At 39.6% G+C, this 19,215-nt stretch overlaps 1 protein-coding gene across 17 annotated transcripts in view; it reads left to right on the plus strand.

Annotated features, from left to right (window-relative positions):
• Positions 1-18,823, plus strand: part of LOC134227061 (casein kinase I) — a 263,425-nt gene extending 244,602 nt beyond the window's left edge. For 9 of the 17 annotated variants that reach the window (XM_062708272.1, XM_062708276.1, XM_062708278.1 and 6 more), the window contains 3 exons: positions 2,249-2,350; positions 14,348-14,454; positions 14,596-18,823. In XM_062708272.1, the coding sequence (XP_062564256.1) occupies positions 2,249-2,350; positions 14,348-14,454; positions 14,596-14,647 (261 nt within the window). In that variant the 3' untranslated portion in view covers positions 14,648-18,823. Of the gene's footprint in view, positions 1-2,248; positions 2,351-14,347; positions 14,459-14,595 lie in introns of those variants that run through there. The other 8 variants (XM_062708277.1, XM_062708279.1, XM_062708286.1 and 5 more) reach the window with 4 other exon arrangements.
• Positions 18,824-19,215: the final 392 nt, after the last annotated feature.

Here is a 19,215-nt window from a genome sequence, read left to right on the forward strand (position 1 = left end):
GATTTTTTTTCATACTAAAAAAGACTCCTGGCCTTTTGGCAGCACGGTGCGGCTAGAAGTTCTTATGCCGAGGTGAATTTTTGTTCGGTTTGAGGATACATTTTTAAATGTATTCTAATATGTTTATATTAGTAACTAGAACTGTTCTAGTGAAACGAACAAATAGAAAAGATTAAAGTGCGTGAGTTTAGAATTATTGTGTAATGATTAACAGCTTCAAGCAATGATTGTATCGAGAACTGTGACGATTTTCAGGTAGGTGTTTATATGAAAATACCGCTTTGTAAAAGTGGAAAGATTCACTCCGGCTCAGTGGTGTAGCAACGGAAAGTGATTGTTCGGAATGCACATTTTTATTTTCTATAATTGGGCCAATTAGGAGTGAGAATAGAAAAATATTGAGTATTGTGCGAAATAAATGGGAGACTTTTTTTAAATTATCAACCTATTCCAAAAAGTATAAATCCTTATTTTTCTGTGCAGTGAGCCGGAAATCGGGTCCATAGGCCCAAGTAGTGATTTACCCTAATTAGAACTGCCGCCGCCGGTTCAAAGTAGATTAATGCCGTGCCAAGCATAGTTGTCCCATGTCATTTTTTACGAAGCCATTCACACTTCACTGGAGGTGTCGCTTTTACTCAAAAATGTTATTTCTCTGTCAGACATCATGGCTAGACTTGTCAGCATTCCATTCTAGTTCTTCAATCCATTGATGGATTCTTTTGTTGGCCACTATGGCAGCAAGAAGGCCGTCAACTAAAAACGACATGGTACAACTATGCTTGGGATGGCAGATCAGGTCTTCTTCGGAATTTCCTGTATAAATTCTTCATAATTTTCATCGGAAGTTTTTCTAAATTTCGAATAAAAATTCTTCGTTATGTTTAACGTAAATTATCCGCAAATCCAGACGGAAAATGTTTGGAGTTTGTTCGTGATATTCTTTGGAATATCCTTAGAAAATTTTATGAAAATTACCTTAATTTTCCAACAGAAATTGTTCTAATTTTTTCCAGGGAAAACTGTTTTTGATTTAAGTTTGTTATCCGTCAGCCTATTTTTTCGCAAGAATAGCTATGAAATGTCTATTTAACTATTTTAGCTATGCCAAATAACTTTTGTTCTAGCATTTTTTCCATAGATGATTCCTTCCTATTGAAAACTTTGAAAAAAGTCGTGGAAAAGAGAGGGTTAAGAAGTCCTGCAGTTCCCTTCTTTTTTCGCCTATCTAAATACCTGATAGGATGTTGTGAATTCGATTCCTATCGACATGTTGTTTTTTTTTCGTTAATTAAATATTATTATACTGTGCATATGCTGACTGAAGAAAATTTCACAACAAAGGTAAACGGCTGAAATCATCGGTGATGATTTATGCTGTTTTACTTATATTCAATAGTGAAAGTAAAACCAATATTTTTCAAAAAGAAAGATGATAATTAGTTATTGCTATTTGTCGCATTGTTTTCTAAATTTATTTTGTACAACTGTTGTAAGCTAACTTGTGGCAATAGTTTAGTTTATGCTCGATCCCTGTTCAAGTTTGTAATAGGTTTATTGTACTTCAGTAGAACACGATGTTTCTATCAACTGCAGAACACCGCGTACTATACTCTTCTAGTAAAGCAATTGAAAATCATTGCCTTTGGGTTGAAAGTTTCCCTTTTATTGCCAGCAACGACATCGCTTGGCACGATGCAATTTGTGTCTGTTGATATCCCCATCCCATCGTTAAAAGTTATACGACAGTCCCAGTTGATCCCCATTAATTAAAGATTTCCCCACTGTAGCCACTAGACCTTGAAAAGCTTCCCGTAACGATCCCATTTCGAGTTGCATAACTTTTCATGAACAAGTAGTTTAAATCCCGTTCCTAGCAACCGTTTTTTTCTCATAGCAATCGTCGAGTTACAGCACAGATACTGATTGTCTTGTTTTCTCTTTCTCTATTTATCTCTTTCTCGCCACTTTCGATTTCTCCGTTTTCCGCAATGTCGAATCGCCTTCGCCATCCACTCGATGTCGTGACATCCGGCCAATTCACTGAATAAAAAAAAAACCTGTGGATCAATTGAAATCCCGTTCGAAAACCGCACATCGAAACAACATTCCACCATAATTGGCATACGTGTACATGTGAACTAACGCACCCGACCGCAATCATTCCACACACTTACAAACACATGTTTACAAAATCACGCATACCACATGCACGCACACACACACACCGGACGCGGGGGTGTCACAGCAGACGAATTCGAAAGGAGGGGTCGCCGCTTGGCCGGACGTGCCCAAACAGACTGGAACCCTGGGCAACCTAACGCCGGCCGACCGACATGGTTCAGTTCAGGTATGTGTGTTCTAACCGCTTTTTTTCTGTTGTTCTGTTGTTCCGGGATATGGTACCCGTAGGAAAAAAAAGCCCCAACAGTCGCCCCCACGTCTCAGCTCAAACTCCCAAACCTAACTTTAATCATATGTGCTAACCTCTCTATCGTTTGATTGTTCTCAATGGTGTTTGTTTTTGTGTTCTTTTGGTTTCTGTTTGATTATCGGTTCTATTTTTCAATCTGTCCTCACGTCTATTAGAGGTATCCCCAAACATTTCACCTTCAGTACACGCCTAGAGTGGTTTTGGTTTTTGTAATAGAAACTGTCTCGATCCCAGAACGGTTGCCGTATGTTGTGTGTAGTATGAAGAAGTTTTTGAGCCTTAGGACAGAACTTTTGTATTGGTTCTGACTATATTTTAGCCTACTAATTCTAACACACAAACAGACTTTTTAATTAATATTCATTTACCTTTTGCAAAGAAGCAATCTAGTTGAATTTTACGAACTACTTTTCCACCACAGTTTCTACCGTCTGACTTCACTTTAGTAAATCTGGCGCCCATATTCTTGATTTTTCAATTCTTTTAATTGTATTTTTAAATGATATTATATCAAGCTTACTGTTAAACTTTCAAGCAATCCTGCAAACATGTTCGAATGAGAATCATATAATAATAAAATAGACGATATCGATTTTATTTGCTTATTTCGAAACGACGAGTCCTTTCTGTGATTGAACAAGATATAGGTACTGTGATTTGAATTTTGAAAATCAGCATTTTAAAACTTCCAAATTAACATCTTTTAACGTTTACTGATTTAGATGGAAATTAATTTAATGTTTACACTCCACTGTTTAAAATCTTCCTATAAAAGATTCATTGTTAGCAGTAATCTTGATACAATGTGCCCTTTCAGATAAATTTATGATGTTGCGTTCTTTGTTATCCTTAGGGTTATTCAATATTTTCCAATACTTTAGACATTCTTTTAATTTAGCATTTGTAATGTTTCAATTTTCATAATATTTAACCCGAGATTAGTATTTGAAGCTCGGTGTCACCTCTTTTGTGAGATTCGGAAACCTATATGTACTTTCCACCTATAAGAAATGGTTTGCTCTTTGTTTCTTCAAGAAAATCTACATCTATTTTTGTTCTTTTTTTCTTTATTCCAATAATCGTCGTATCATGATCGATGGTGCCCGTCCACCATTTTCGTCGTTCGTTTTGAGTGCCCGTGTGTGAGCCGGTTTTCTCACCTCCTGTGTTTTATATCTTTTGAACTCCCTTTTACTCCGAATGCTTGGAAACCGTAGAATTCATGTGTGCGTATTGGTGTCGATTTTGAGAACTTTTTTTTTGTTCATTTTTGTTCGACTTTCCTCAAATTTGTACTTCTTTCTTGTGACATTTTTTTAATCGATGGATAATCCATAGAATTAGTGAAACATCACATTTCATTGTGATGATATAAAAATATGATTGAAACATGGATTATCTTGAATGCTCTAATGTAGCATGAAATATTAAATATTTGTCAGTTGGATATTCTTTTATCACTCAAATTATGTCTTTAATTATATTGTGCTTTAATTTACATTTTAAGTTATTATATATTGTAGTTTTGAATTTTCTTCAAATGATGAAGGTGATGTATCCGTATCAAATGCTATTCGTTTATATTGTAGATCCAGTTGAAAACCGCACTGAGCTCTCGCTACAATCGCATTTTCTCCCATTTCCGAATGTCACAACTGCATCGCGAGTAGTGCGCATGATGGCGCACGGATATGGCACAGATGCGCCCTACTCGCGATGCAGTTGCGACATCCGGAAATTGGAAAAATGCGATTGTCGCGACAGTTCAGTTCGGTTTTCAACTGGATCTACAATATATATGTCATAATTCCAGTTAGAATTAAGTTTTTTTGTACTTATCCAAAAAATGTTCGTCGCTTCAAATTCGTTCATAAATGGCTAAGATTTTTAAAATTTCTCCAGAGCTCTGTAATTTTTCGTCTTCCACTTGATGATGATGATTCTATTATTGATAACAGTTTGGATTTTTATCCCAGAACATTATGACTAAGGAAGGTTTTCGCACTAATTCTAAATGTGCACACTCAGTTTTTATTTCTGCAGCTCGGCAAAAATCTGCACAGCCGTGCGCCAGCAAAATAAATAATCGATATTCCGTCAAAAATAGCGTTTGTTAGCTGATTTTCGCCAATTTATTTGCTGATTATCAGTAATTTTGACAGAAATCTCGGCAAAAAACATGTTTGCTGGGGCACGGCTGTGCGATTCTCGGTAAAAGTTCAAAATTTTGCTTAGATTCCGATAAAAAAAAATTAAGTGTGTGAACTTCTTTTGTCATACGACAGGTTAGTACTATCCCATTTAAATGCCTCCTGAATTACTGTTGAGGTCTACATACGTATCTGTCAAGATACATGAAATCTGTGGGATAAAATGGAATAGTACTAATTATGAAGATAAAAAAAATCTAGGAAAAATATTAGAAAACATTTGAAAATCTTGGAATGGAAATTTCAGGAACAATTTCTTGAATAATTCCTCTAGAACTACCCATCAGAATACCTCCAAGAAATGAAAATTCCCTAGATTTCTTTTAGAATTCATCTCACAGGAACGCTAGAAAAACCATTTGGCTCGTTTGTTGCACTGAACAAAGCGTGTGACAAGTAATTAAAAAATAAAGTAAGCCAATAAAGCTATTTATGTATTTAAATTGACACATAACAAAAAGCTTTTGAAGATTTGGCCAAAGTTGAATAGCGAAAACAAATTATGGATGTAGTTTTTGGAATAATTTATTAGAGTAAAACAAAACACATTGGAATCAAATGGCAAACTGATTAATCACCTTCAGCCTCTACGCTTTTTTGTTTCGCACTTAATTAAGTTCACTCTTTTGTATTTTTTTCTCACTCTACATTATATTAATACTACTGCTCTCAAAATAACTCAACTATCAGGTAATCTACCCCGATTATGAATGATTGATTACTAACAGCATTGTTGCCAGCTATCCATCCCGTCCCACATAAATTTGGTCGCCGTTTGTGAACGATAGATTAGTGATATGAACTTTGCTGCTTGTTGAATGAAAGCCCACAATTGAAAAGCTCGTACCCAGTAGTACCGATTGAATGTCACTGTGTAGTAGAATCGTGTCCTTTTTTCTTCGTTCTTCAATATTGCATTTGCCGAGATTTACCAAGCAAGCAAAGACTTCTTGATGCGTTGTCACAAGACTAGGAATGTCAAATTAAACTTTCACATTTGCATCATCATCCCCATCGCCATAATCAGCGTATGCTTCCCCACACATCCTATTTAATATCCGAGACGACATTAGTTACGGTATCCGGGCAAAGAACCCAACCAAAACGCCAGCAAGCGAGCGCTTGTATCTCGGCATACTTCTTCCTTGAAGAAAATTCATTTCCTAGATAGATAGGTATGGTGTGTAGCGCTTAGCCTACGTTGCTGTCACTTTTCCAATGCACTCTTTCCTTTCTTAACCATATAATAATTGTATACGGCTGGCTGGTTGAGCTATTGCCAGAAGTGGAATACATCCTTTTCCCTGTTTTCTTTTTTTTCTTTTTCATTTGACCCAGATCCTCGTCATTTTCCTATCGTTTACCCCCTCCTCTAACTGCAAACAAGAAACAGACAAAACAGTTTTCCTCTAAACCACGACTACGTCAGCGCTGAAAAGTTTCCAACAAACCAAAAGTTCAGCTTTTGGTGTTGTCGTTTCCACATTTCTCCTCTGTTGTTCCATTCTACTGAGCATCTGTATAGAGCATTCGAAGCGTGATTTGTTATGTGCCATATAAAAATTCTAGCCCTCATTCATTAGCACTATTGAAATCGTTCTGTTCTGTTAATGTTTTCGATTTTGTGGTAAATTTTCTGTTCTTTTTTTATTCAAACACCGAACAATGTGATGTCTCGTTTTTCGAGGTGGCTCCTCTAATAGGGTTTGCCATTATTTTCATAACACAAACCATCACCGTGTCGAACCCCTGTCTTAAAAAAATAAAAACAATCTACTACTTCTGCTACCACCACCCCTACTGACTGCAGCTGACTATCTTATTTTTGGTCGTTTATGTTCTACTATTTTGCCTTGATATGCTCTACATACTAATTTCAAGGTATTTGATGAGTGGCGTTCTTTCTCTACTTACTAAGCCTCAAAGGTCAAATGTAGATGGCCTTGCGTTACTCCCTCACGCGTTCACCGCCTCGCAACGTTGCTGTAGCTCTAGTAGACCCGATTCCCCTTAGATGCTAATATTTTCTTTTCTAACAATTCTGTAACTAGTATAATTTGTTAACTTTGAAATCTGAGCGATAGTAGCAATTCGCAATAAATATGTAGTATTGCACACTTCGGTAATAGCGTAGTATGCAAATTAGCACCAATGCTCTATAATTTCTGTTAGAGGCAATCGTTTCTGCAGCAAACGTAGGATTTGATAGACCGTTCCGATGATTATAAGCACTTAAACCTTTAACTGGCATTTGAAATTGTGTGCTTTTATGAAATGTAAATTGAAAAGATGTTTCCTCCTGTTGATGATAATCCGCCATAAACTGGGGTCGCTTATTACGCGGGTCGTTTTAACGAGACTATTTTTACGCGGATTTCAGAATTGACGCGATTTAATTACGCAGATTTTTCATCCAGTTTTCTTACGCTGTTTAAAAAAATCCGGAAACATGTGCCAACCGCGAAAAATCGAAAAATAGTTTGCGTGGGAGTACTATCAGATTCGTCAAATTGACGTTTGAATCTTTGTGTACAAAAGCAGATGAGTCGTTTTGAAAATTTGGTATTGAACTACTCTTCGTTAGTTATTCAATAGGGGTCTGAAAATATTTTTTAGAAATGATGCAAACAAGGGCGCGAATGTAGTCGTTTTGAAAATTTGGTATTGAGTTGAAGTTGGAATCTGACATATGGATTTACACTGTAGCTCAAAAATCGTCGATATAGCAGTTGAAAATGATGATGAGAATTAAAATGTAACACGACCAATGCGAAACACATTTATTGAAAGACATCATATCATTTTATTTCGCGTTTTTAACTATCTCAATAATTTTGCTTGGTGGACAGACATTTTTATGGGGCTGATTTTAAACATCGTTTTTAGTATTGTGCCTTGCAACTTGAAAGGAGGCTTCCGAGTCTCTTGAAAGGAGGCTTCCGAGCCTCTTGAAAGGAGGCTTCCGAGCCTCTTGAAAGGAGGCTTCCGAGCCTCTTGAAAGGAGGCTTCCGAGCCTCTTGAAAGGAGGCTTCCGAGCCTCTTGAAAGAAAGGAGGCTTCCGAGCCTCTTGAAAGGAGGCTTCCGAGCCTCTTGAAAGGAGGCTTCCGAGCCTCTTGAAAGGAGGCCTGGAGCCTCTTGAAAGGAGGTTTCCAGGCCTCTTGAAAGGAGGATTCTGAGCCTCTTGAAAGAAGGCTTCCGAGCCTCTTGAAAGGAGGCTTCTGAGCCTCTTGAAAGGAGGCTTCCTGAGGCCTCTTGAAAGGAGGCTTCTGAGCCTCTTGAAAGGAGGCCTGAGCCTCTTGAAAGGAGGCTTCTGAGCCTCTTGAAAGGAGGCTTCCAGGCCTCTTGAAAGGAGGCTGAGCCTCTTGAAAGGAGGCTTCTGAGCCTCTTGAAAGGAGGCTGAGGCCTCTTGAAAGGAGGCTTCCAGGCCTCTTGAAAGGAGGCTCTGAGCCTCTTGAAAGGAGGCTTCTGAGCCTCTTGAAAGGAGGCTTCTGAGCCTCTTGAAGGAGGCTTCCAGGCCTCTTGAAAGGAGGCTTCCGAGCCTCTTGAAAGGAGGCTTCTGAGCCTCTTGAAAGGAGGCTTCTGAGCCTCTTGAAGGAGGCTTCCTGAGCATCTTGGAAGGAGGCTGAGGCCTCTTGAAAGGGAGGCTTGAGCCTCTTGAAAGGAGGCTTGAGGCCTCTTGAAAGGAGGCTTCCTGAGCCTCTTGAAAGGAGGCTTGGAGCCTCTGGAAGGAGGCCTGAGGCCTCTTGAAAGGAGGCTTCTGAGCCTCTTGAAAGGAGGCTTCTGGGCCTCTTGAAAGGAGGCTTCTGAGCCTCTTGAAAGGAGGCTTCTGAGCCTCTTGAAAGGAGGCTTGAGCCTCTTGAAAGGAGGCTTGAGCCTCTTGAAAGGAGGCTTCTGAGCCTCTTGAAAGAAGGCTTCTGGAGCCTCTTGAAAGGAGGCTTGAGCCTCTTGAAAGGAGGCTTCTGGGCCTCTTGAAAGGAGGCTTCTGGGCCTCTTGAAAGGAGGCTTCAGAGCTTTTCGAAAGCAGACTTTAGAACTTCTTGAAAGGAGGCTTCTGAGCATCTTGAAGGGAGGCTCTGAGGCCTCTTGAAAGGAGGCTTCCTGAGCCTCTTGAAAGGAGGCTTCCGAGCCTCTTGAAAGGAGGCTTCCGAGCCTCTTGAAAGATGGCATCTGAGCCTCTTGAAAGGAGGCTTCCGAGCCTCTTGAAAGGAGGCTTCCATCCCTCTTGAACGATGGCTTCTGAGCCTCTTAAAACGAGGCTTCCAGGCCTCTTGAAAGGAGGCTTAGGAGCTTCTTGAAAGGAGGCTTCTGACCCTCTTGAAAGGAGGCTGTGAGCCTCTTGAAAGGAGGCTTCTGAGCCTCTTGAAAGGAGGCTTCCAGGAGCCTCTTGAAAGGAGGCTCTGAGCCTCTTGAAGGTGGATTCTGAGCCTCTTGAAAGGCGGCTTCTGAGACACTCAAAAGGAGGCTTCTGAGCATCTTGGAAGGAGGCCTGAGCCTCTTGAAGGAGGCTTCCTGAGCCTCTTGAAGGAGGCTTCCTGAGGCCTCTTGAAAGGAGGCTTCTGAGGCCTCTTGAAAGGAGGCTCTGAGCCTCTTGAAAGGAGGCTCTGAGCCTCTTGAAAGGAGGCTTCTGAGCCTCTTGAAAGGAGGCTTCTGAGGCCTCTTGAATGGAGGCTTCTGAGCCTCTTGAAAGGAGGCTCCTGAGCCTCTTGAAAGGAGGCTCCCAGGCCTCTTGAAAGGAGGCTCCTGAGGCCTCTTGAAAGGAGGCTCCTGAGCCTCTTGAAAGGGAGGCTCCTGAGGCCTCTTGAAAGGAGGCTCCCTGAGGCCTCTTGAAAGGAGGCTCCTGAGCCTCTTGAAGGAGGCTTCTGAGGCCTCTTGAAAAGAGGCTCTGAGCCTCTTGAAAGAAGGGCTGAGGCCTCTTGAAAGGAGGCTTCCGAGCCTCTTGAAAGGAGGCTTTCGAGCCTTTCGAAATAAATCTTTCGAGCCACTCGAAAGAAGGCTTTCGAGCCTTTCGAAAGAAGGTATTCGAGCCTTTCGAAAGAAGGCTTTCGAGCCTTTCGAAAGAAGGCTTTCGAGCCTTTCGAAAGAAGGCTTTCGAGCCTTTCGAAAGAAGGCTTTCGAGCCTTTCGAAAGAAGGCTTTCGAGCCTTTCAAAAGAAGGCTTTCGAGCCTTTCGAAAGAAGGCTTTCGAGCCTTTCGAAATAAATCTTCCGAGCCACTCGAAAGAAGTCTTCCGAGCCTATCGAAAGAAGGCTTCCGAGCCTCTTAAAAGGAGGCTTCCGAGCCTCTTAAAAGGAGGCTTCCGAGCCTCTTAAAAGGAGGCTTCCGAGCCTCTTAAAAGGAGGCTTCCGAGCCTCTTAAAAGGAGGCTTCCGAGCCTCTTAAAAGGAGGCTTCCAAAAATGCTTCGTTGGAAGCTTTACGGAAAAAGGTCTTCATGTCTCTTAAATAAAAGCTTCCGATCCTTTAGATTCTAGATTTTAGTTCTGAAGAACATTATTTTGCATTTTGCCTCGAACAGGTAGATCAGATTGAACATTTTTTCACACACTTTACTGGTTGGGGTGGACAGAATTCAAAAATCTTTGCCATGCATATTGTGTACAGTACAAAGTATTAGAATAAAAAAATCTTTATCAATAAGTTTTTATTGGGATTGATGTGGTCAAATGCAAAGGGGCAGTAAAGGATGTAAGTGTGGTTTTGTGATAGGCATTCTGTGTTTCTTAACCACTACTGTGCCTTGATCTACTGTGGTATTCTGTTGTACAGAATCTATTTTTAGACATTCGTTATTGGTATCGTTGCCGAGTCCATCTCAACGATCGTTGCCGAGTCCATTGTTTCCATTTATGCATATCGTGAATCCATTTGCTCGCTGCATTGATCGGTTGCCGCTTGGTACTCTGTAGGAATGCCTCCGAGAAGAACAAGTTGTCAGCCGTGTCGGTAAGACGCGCACCCCAAAACGCCACCGTTTGGGTTTGCACCTCCGACGACTGACAAGAGCTTGGTGGAGGGGCTGGGAATCGAACCCATGATCGTCCGCTTATAAGGCGAACGTATATCCAATTACGCTACGAGACCCCCATTTTTGTGAAAAATGGGTTAATTTTTTTCGATTCATACAAATTGTGACCAGTCGACCAAATACTTTCTTAAAAGGTGAAAGCTCATTTTTATTGTATGAGAAGCAAATTAAGGAAAAAAATGCCCAAGTGCTGAGCATTGGTCGATCACCTTGTTCTACTTCTTGCAGAACGTATAGCAATAATGTTTACGCGGTGGCGCGTTCCCGTCATACACAGTTTTGAAGCCAAAGCCTTCTTGCTTCCGCTTTAGGGAGTTTTAGAAACGGTTGCTCTAGTCGCTTTTTTTTCGCTGTGATGACAACTGTCTCATCTCGTTTTGAACTTAAACGCTTGGTCACTCTTTCTCCGCTTTAACACAACATTGTAAATGGCGCACATCGTACCATTCGCTGTTTCCGCCTAAAAGTAATGTGACCTGCAAGCGTCCTGCGAAACGCGGGAGGCCTATCTGGATTGCGTCACTGGCTTGAAAGTGGATCCTTCAAAAGTGCATATCGCATAGATTTTGGCCCAAAAAATTGGAGAAATATTAGTAAAGCTGTATGAGTTATAATAAATTTGTAAAACGAAGTTGAAAAATACAGCGTCCCGCAAAACGACGTCTGGTCACGTTACCTAAAAGTGTTCATATCTGCAAGCCGTATTTCTCCGCCAGGTCGACCATCTTCCCTTCAAAAGCAGTTTGCTCCGCTGTCTAACAGCGCCATTAATTCGTTGCCTGGCACTGTTACGACCGACGATGGTAGTTGAGTCCCGGCCCGATTTGAATTAGAAAAGCTGACCCAAATACATCCGTTCATATACCGGTTAATCCCTATATAATCCAATCCATGCTTAATCCATATAATCTGACACTCGATCTGCTTTAAATAAGATCGAAATATATTGAAAAGATTTCTACAAGAGATTTCAGAATATTATCAATATATGGAGAAAATATTTGTATTCAAAAAGTAACATATTTTGTAATTTCAAGAAAGAATATTATTCGATCTAGAATTCGAGACGATTAAAATGATTGAAACATGACCAATTAAAATATGGCCCTGCCTCATCCCTGGCTACGATTTTGGTACACACTAACTTTTTTTTTCTCGAGCTCGGCAAAATCGGGCTGTAGCTCAGTAAATTTCTGAACTGAACTTCGGCATAAAATTTGGTTTATTACTGATTTTCGGCAAAATATTTACCATATCTCAGCAACTGAAACGTCACTTTTACTGAGATCTCGGCAAAAATCGTGTTTGCTGAAACTAGGCGGTGCCCACCTCGGGAAAATAAACAAAAAATGCTGAGATCTCGGTGAAAAAAATTAAGTGTGTATTATTTTGAATATTTCTATGAAAGCAATATGAAACTTAAAGAAGAAACTTATTCCTAAACAAAGGGTATATAGAGCAGAAAAGGTCAGTCGAACAAACGTTGGTTATACATATCAGAATCTGCACAGAAATCATGATACTAGATAGGGTTCTTGATGTCCTCCATGTATTTCGTTCAAAAAGCTGAAGCAAACGCCAATTTTAGAGGAATAAGGCTGCATAACAATTCTGGAATGAATACTGAATACTGCATTATTTAAGATTTTTGTTGCTGCTGCTGGAGTGGTTTGGAGTGGATTTCTGGTTGAAAAAGCCAAAGAAAACCATTGAACTTCCCTGGCCAGGAGGCATGTCACCTTTAGCATTGTTTGCTTTATTAAAAATCACATTACGATAAGCTGAAGGTTCTTGAACTAAATGGTAACTCGTACCACTGCACTGAATGGCATTAACAAATGTTAGCTCAAACTGAAATAGTTTTGTATCGGTCGAATAACCTGAGGAAATTATGATAATAATAAATTTATTAGAATTAATATTTTTAAATATGCATGTCCTTCAAATGTTTAGGAAAAGGAAGAAAAATTGAGTTTTTTTTTCGTATGTTTCGATCAAAGCCCAACTGCTGCCTGACCTAGACCTTACCCGTTATAATCTGATCGGATAAGAAATGTTAATTCCCGGCAAAAGCACCTCATAAAATATCTGCCGGAGGTGGAAATGCCTCAAAAAGGAAACATATTTCCATATTTATTGATTCAAACCAAACTCACCACGCGTTCATTTTTTTTTTGACAGCTGTCATGACTGTCGACTCGTTATCACACTATTTCCTATATCGCTTTTCTTAGCTTCTTAAAGCCATGATAAAAGAAATACGACTGCGGAAGGCGTAGTTGATGGAATTCGTGGAACAATTAGTTACAAGGCTCAAATAAAATTGTTCTATTTTATCAATTTATTTGTATCACGACAGATACGCTTATTTTGACTCGAACTGCGAAATTGTTTTTTTATTGTGTCCATAAGGATTAGCTACAGTATAAGAATTAGGCATATCTGCGTTGTGAACAATGTTCCGTGATAAATTTGCACTAACATATCCCCGCTTTTGTTTAATTTATTACTTTTAGTAAACATATTTATTAAATCCCCTGAAAACTAAAAATAAAGCATGTTATTTTTTCAGCAAAAATCACGAGCACAAATCATTTATTTAGATTTCAGTATTCTCGGTTCGCAGTTGTGCTTGAATTTGTTTGAATCCTAAACATTTATCGTGAGAAAATTGATTTAACGGATCACCGGCATAGTTGATTGCTCCCCTTAATCGAAACCATGTTGCTATGAGCATTACGCGCTAGGCCTTTCACATTGAATAAATTAGTGCCATCCGAGTTTTTCATCAGCACAGAAAATGGAACAACAACTTGTAGCATAGGGATTTGCTTTCTTCTATCGGATGCCAAATTCAAGTCAGTCACGCCAAAAGCCAATCCTCCGATTAGATTCAATCGGTCGGTACCATAAAATTTGTTCCTTTTTTGAAAAATATATCATTATTATTTCTTTTTATATATACGTTTGTTTTCGTACAGTTGGGTATCCCTGGAATCATTTTTTGTTTATTTTATATCCCACGAAATTATGCGCCTTCTCACTGCCACCTGTTTGTTGATCGGGGCTGCCAAGTAGAAACTTCGTAACAATAACTAACTTTGCACCATTTTTGACGACTATTTTTATCACTAACCAATCTCCACACCTCGCTAAAAAACAAGAAGTTGTACCAAAATCTTGCGATTGCAAACTGCACCTTTGAAAAAATGTTGCCTAACTTCACGAGCTACCGATTGCACCGTGTTTCTGGTTTTCTAAGACACTCTAAAGCTACTCTTCCCAATAACTAACACCTCACACACAGTTAGACTCCCCCACGCCTTCACTAAGTCTGATTCTTTTTCTACTGTACACAGAAAATACCTCCCAGATCTTGTAGATTGAAAACGCTAATTACAGTATATATACCCACCACACTTTCTATCTCTACAACCAGTACTTAGTAGTAATATCGATTTTAGTGAGTCCAGTCGCGAAAAAACGCGGCTATCCGTCAATGAAAATCGAACTAATCAAATTGTTTTCTTCTCTTGTCCCCCTTTCCCGCCCATATCCTACCAAATCCTCGAAAATTATTCCCGATCGTTTCGTTTGCTCACCAAATCTCCGCACATGGCTGTCCCCAAACTCTGCACGTGCAAACGAACACAACAAAATGTACATTCAAAACCCCGACAGGTCGTAAGTTCAACCAACGGAGAATTGAATGCCGATGATCCGACCGCCGGGCATTCGAACACGCCCATCACGCAGCAACCGGAAGTGGAACTGGTCGACGAAACAAAGTGAGTATTCACTCTTCATTAATTTGATTGACAAGTATGATGACATACATTTTAACGCATTTTTTTAATGAGACAGTTGTTGAGATTCTGAATGTAGGGTCCAAATACTAATTCTGAATTTCAATTTACCCCCCTTTTTAGATGTTGTTGTTTCTTTAAACGAAAGAAGAAGAAATCGACCCGTCAGAAATGACTAGAAGCAGTGCAATGTAGTCCGGAACGTGAGGCTGTCAAGCTACTACGAGCAACGTCACACTCCAACTCGCGCGACAGCGTGTTGAATCCAAGCCAGGATTATATCCAGGCGTCGTCGCAGCATACGATCAGATATCCATCCACCTCTGTACTGGCATCGACACCGACCGCCCAAACGCCGACACTTCCATTGTAATTTATTGCTAACTATTATTACGCTAATCCAGATTATTAATTAATTAAATATTAAATTATTTATTATAATTTTTTTCCGCGCGGTGTTACGTCCCAACATCGAAAACTACACACAAATCGCAAAAATACAACTACTAAAAATGGTACTACCATTTCCATTCATGATTCATGGTCATCCATACGCTATATTGTCGCGTACCCGGTTTTTCCGAATAATGCAAAAATCGCACACACACCTAAACCGAATGCATCCTCCTAAATCGGAACAATCCGTCGTAAACCATTTTCTGTGCGCGCGCGTGTGTGCGTGTGTATGTGTCGAAAACGATCATCGCACTAATCAACCCCGTACCAATGATCACGATGAGTAGTGACTTTGATGATGACATCGATTTCGACCCTGACGACCTTACGATCCTGTTACACTTTTTCCGTAAGCTTTGATATCAACTTCCGGGTGTCCCGGAAGGGATCCTGCGGACGACCATTGCTACTGTTACCACAATATCGGCCATATTGTTGTTTATCCGACCCTCAGTAGCTCTAGTACATCATCATCTCAGCCACCACCAATTCTTCTTCCACCACTGCTACAACAAAGTACAACACAACAAAACAACCGATCACCAGCAACCTTTCCTTTGTACCACACCTTCTATTACTACTTTCCACTAGTACTACCACAAAAGGCATACGATATTCTCTTTTTAGAAAATCAAAAACTAGATCAATCCCCTCCCAGTATTGGCAGCTTCTTTCATCTCCCTCTATCTATCGCTCTCGAATCACTAGACCAGTCAGAAAGTTCAACTATAACCAAAAGCAATAGAATCTAACAATTGTAATCTACTACAAACATTCCGACTCCCCCGCCACACGCGTTGCACACCTCTTTGCAACAACCGCGATCCCACCCTGCAGCGAGTGCCTCCCGAAACAAAATATTGAACTAGCGCCTAGGATAGATAGAACAATAGTTGTCAGTCGTACACTGCGCCACTGTCGCCTTAATACAACATTCTTCTCCATCATATATCTCTTCAGAACTTTCCCCATTTATCCGTACTTGTTGCTCGTTGGTGGTTACGCCACTCGCAGTGTTGCAACAGCCGAAAATTTCCAACTGGTCGTAGCAGGATTCATTCAAATTCTGACAAAACAAATCTCAAAACGCGACGGTATTTTACTCGGATCTAGTCCTACTTGCTTTCAAGACAGTGCGGCAACCGTGTAGCACGAGATGCCCTTCAATCAGTATTGAGCACGTCGTCAGTTTCTTCATCTGAAAGTACGACTTGAAAACGGGCCAGAAATCGAAATCTACATATACGAAAACATGTTCTAGTACTACCTAGCGTTCTACGTTGTGTAGTACTAGAATTGAATGTGTGAGTGAATAAATTGACCTGAAATTGAAAACCAAGCTCAGCCAGCCATGCATTTATCGCGAAACCCATGCGTGCATCATCGTACCAGAGTTCACCTACAGCGACAGTAGCTGTTGGGTTCTAGTACTACCGGGACTAACCTATGTTTGTCCGCCTCATAGCAAAACCTATAAGAGCGAAAATAATATCAGACAATATCGAAATGGAAATTCGTGGCGTTCTGTCTTAGTCTGTTGAACCGTGTGTGTCAGTCAGGTGACGTGAACCGACTCAAAACGGAAGCCAATCAGTCATGTTTCTTCTTTGATTTATAAGGAATCGGAACCAGCAATTATGCTAGTTTTGCTAACACGTCATTAATGTCGAATTCGTTTTTAAACCTGGGTCAGTGCCAACCCGAACCCTGAATAAAAAAACATTTTCAGTTCCATCTGTCATTGGATATGTTGGTGTGCGTAGCATCGTGTTTGTTTTGATTCGAAACATATGATCCAGGACATCCGGTGCACTGGCAGTGCGTTGGCGTTGACTAATCAGATCATGATAAATAAATATGTTTAAGTGCGTGAACTGATTTTTGCGGATAGTGGAAATAACTTTTGGGTGGATATAAACAGGGAAACCGCTCCTGGAATTCATCTCATGGCTCCGATATTCATCCCACCAAAAACAAAGCAATGGAAAGGAATTTGGATTGTTTATTATTTTGTGATTTTTCTCAGCAGTGAGCGCGCATGTTGACAAAAGAGGCGACGAAATTGGTGCTGCATTTCTTTGCTTCCCGTTGAGATGAATATATGTTCAGTGAGATGGAGATCGGTACAGTTCCCCTATTTAATTATATTCAATAATCCCGTGCACATTTTTATACCACGAATTCCGTATTTCCGTAAATTCATCTATTTCTGCAAAGTTTTTTTTCCGGAGAACACTCAGAAGAATGTAATAAAAATTCTCCAGGATTCGCAAATTTTTTTTCCTCGCTACCTCTCCTGATAAAGGTAGTCTCACAGCTCGGGAAAATTTTCCGCCGAATTTTGGGCCCCGTGCATTTTCAATTTTCAAGAATCTCCCGGAGGAATTGCTCAAGGTACTTCCGGGGGAATTTATGTACGAAACTTGCGTAGCAATTTCTGAAGGATACTTCGAGTAAGTTCCTGTATTCTAGAAAGATTTCCTGAAGGAATTATATTGTAGGAATTTTCAAATTAATTCCAGGAGCAACTTCCAGAGAAAATCCTGGAACAGTATTCAAAGATATTCCTAGAAGAATTTTCAAAAGAATTCATCTCGAAAGGATCCCTTGGAAAAAATATGGAGGAATGTCTGAAAGATATCGCCAAAAATTCAAGAAAGAATTTCTGAAGTAATTTCTGGCAGAATTCCCGGAGAAAAGTCTGAAACGCACGAAAGAGTTTTTGGAAGATTTTCAAAAGAAATTCTGCATAAGAAATAATTCTATTCGGTATTCCTCAAAATATTTGACATAATTTAGGACACCATCTGTGAGGAAAACCTGAATGAACTTATGAATACATAACCTCCCCAACAATTATTTTTAAAACTGAATCTAGACAACAGTACCGGATTAATTTCATTTTAAACTACAATAACAAATATCACAAAATTCCCGGAAAAAAAGATTTTCAACGCGCATTTTATTTTAATAAACAGACAGTTTCGTTTCTCCCTTCTGCTTGTTTATTCCGCCCAGTCCCACCCACCCACGTGGTTTTGACAGTTGAAGTACAGTTGTATTGGTGAACCCGGTGCGAAACCGTGAAACAACACAGTGCGAACCCGACAGCTTTGGGGTTGGAACTAGTGCGAACCTAGTTCCAACCTGAGCGAATAAAAAAACACTTTGACAGCACTTAGGTTGGAACTGGTTCCAACCTAGGTTGGAACTTTTTAAAAACGAATTCGACATAACAAAACAAATCACACACATACAACGTTTGTCACGTGTCAGAGAGCGAGTGAGAGAAAACACGAAAAGATTACTTCTGTAGGCAGCATTATGTTTCTTTTTGAGTTCTTATATTCTATTTCCCGTTTGTTAAGACTACTAACTGCTAGTTGAAGCGTTTCTTTATCTGAAATTCTTTACAAAGATGTAATATTGTTCTTTTTTTAACGAATGAGAGTGATTTTCATGAGCGAGGAGATGTTGCTTTTACGTTTGTTGTTCTTTTCTATACGTAAGTTCAATCTCTCATTTATGTTTTGTCTTCATGAGCATGTACCTTTAGTAGACACAGCTAAAACAACAGAGAGTGAACAGCAGGAAGGAAACGAATAGGCATATGACTTTCTTTCTGTTCTTTTTCGTTTAATCTAATTGTGATATAAATAGTTTCTTTTGTATAGTGTATATTTTTACTGCGTACCAAGTAAGTGTAAGTGTATTTAAGTCAGCTGAAAGAAAACTATTAGACTAGCAAATGATGAGAGAATGAAGAGAGCGATTAAGGCGAGATGGAAGAGAAAATGTTTCGTTTAATAGGAAGCAGTTATCTAATGAGCAAACAAAACAAATTGAGAAAAAAAGCTAAACAATAATAAAAACGACTGTAGTAGCTAAATATTAATCATCGGCTGTCATTTTCGTTTGCGTTAATTTCACATCCTTATGTTATTTATTTTAGATGTTAGTTTCACTACATTCATTGTTGCGATATTATTTCTCCGCCAGACTTTGAAATTATATTTCAAGATTTTCACGTAACACCATTTTTTAAAGTAATGCACTCGTACCTACCAATTCTGCTCCTACTACGAAATAAAGGATTGGAAGGAAATTGGTTTGTTTATATTTGTGTTTTTTTTTTCAAGTAGTCAACAATACGAATTTGAGACTGAATCGTTTCAGCGAAAACGACTACGGTTTACGTGCGTATGAATAATTAAAGGTTAACCTATGTTCCTTGTTTTGTTTTTCAAGATGTTGGGGTAATTTGAGAAAGATATCCACATGGGTATG

The sequence above is a fragment of the Armigeres subalbatus genome, chromosome 3 (assembly GCF_024139115.2).
Source record: "Armigeres subalbatus isolate Guangzhou_Male chromosome 3, GZ_Asu_2, whole genome shotgun sequence".
Classification (NCBI taxonomy): domain Eukaryota; kingdom Metazoa; phylum Arthropoda; class Insecta; order Diptera; family Culicidae; genus Armigeres; species Armigeres subalbatus.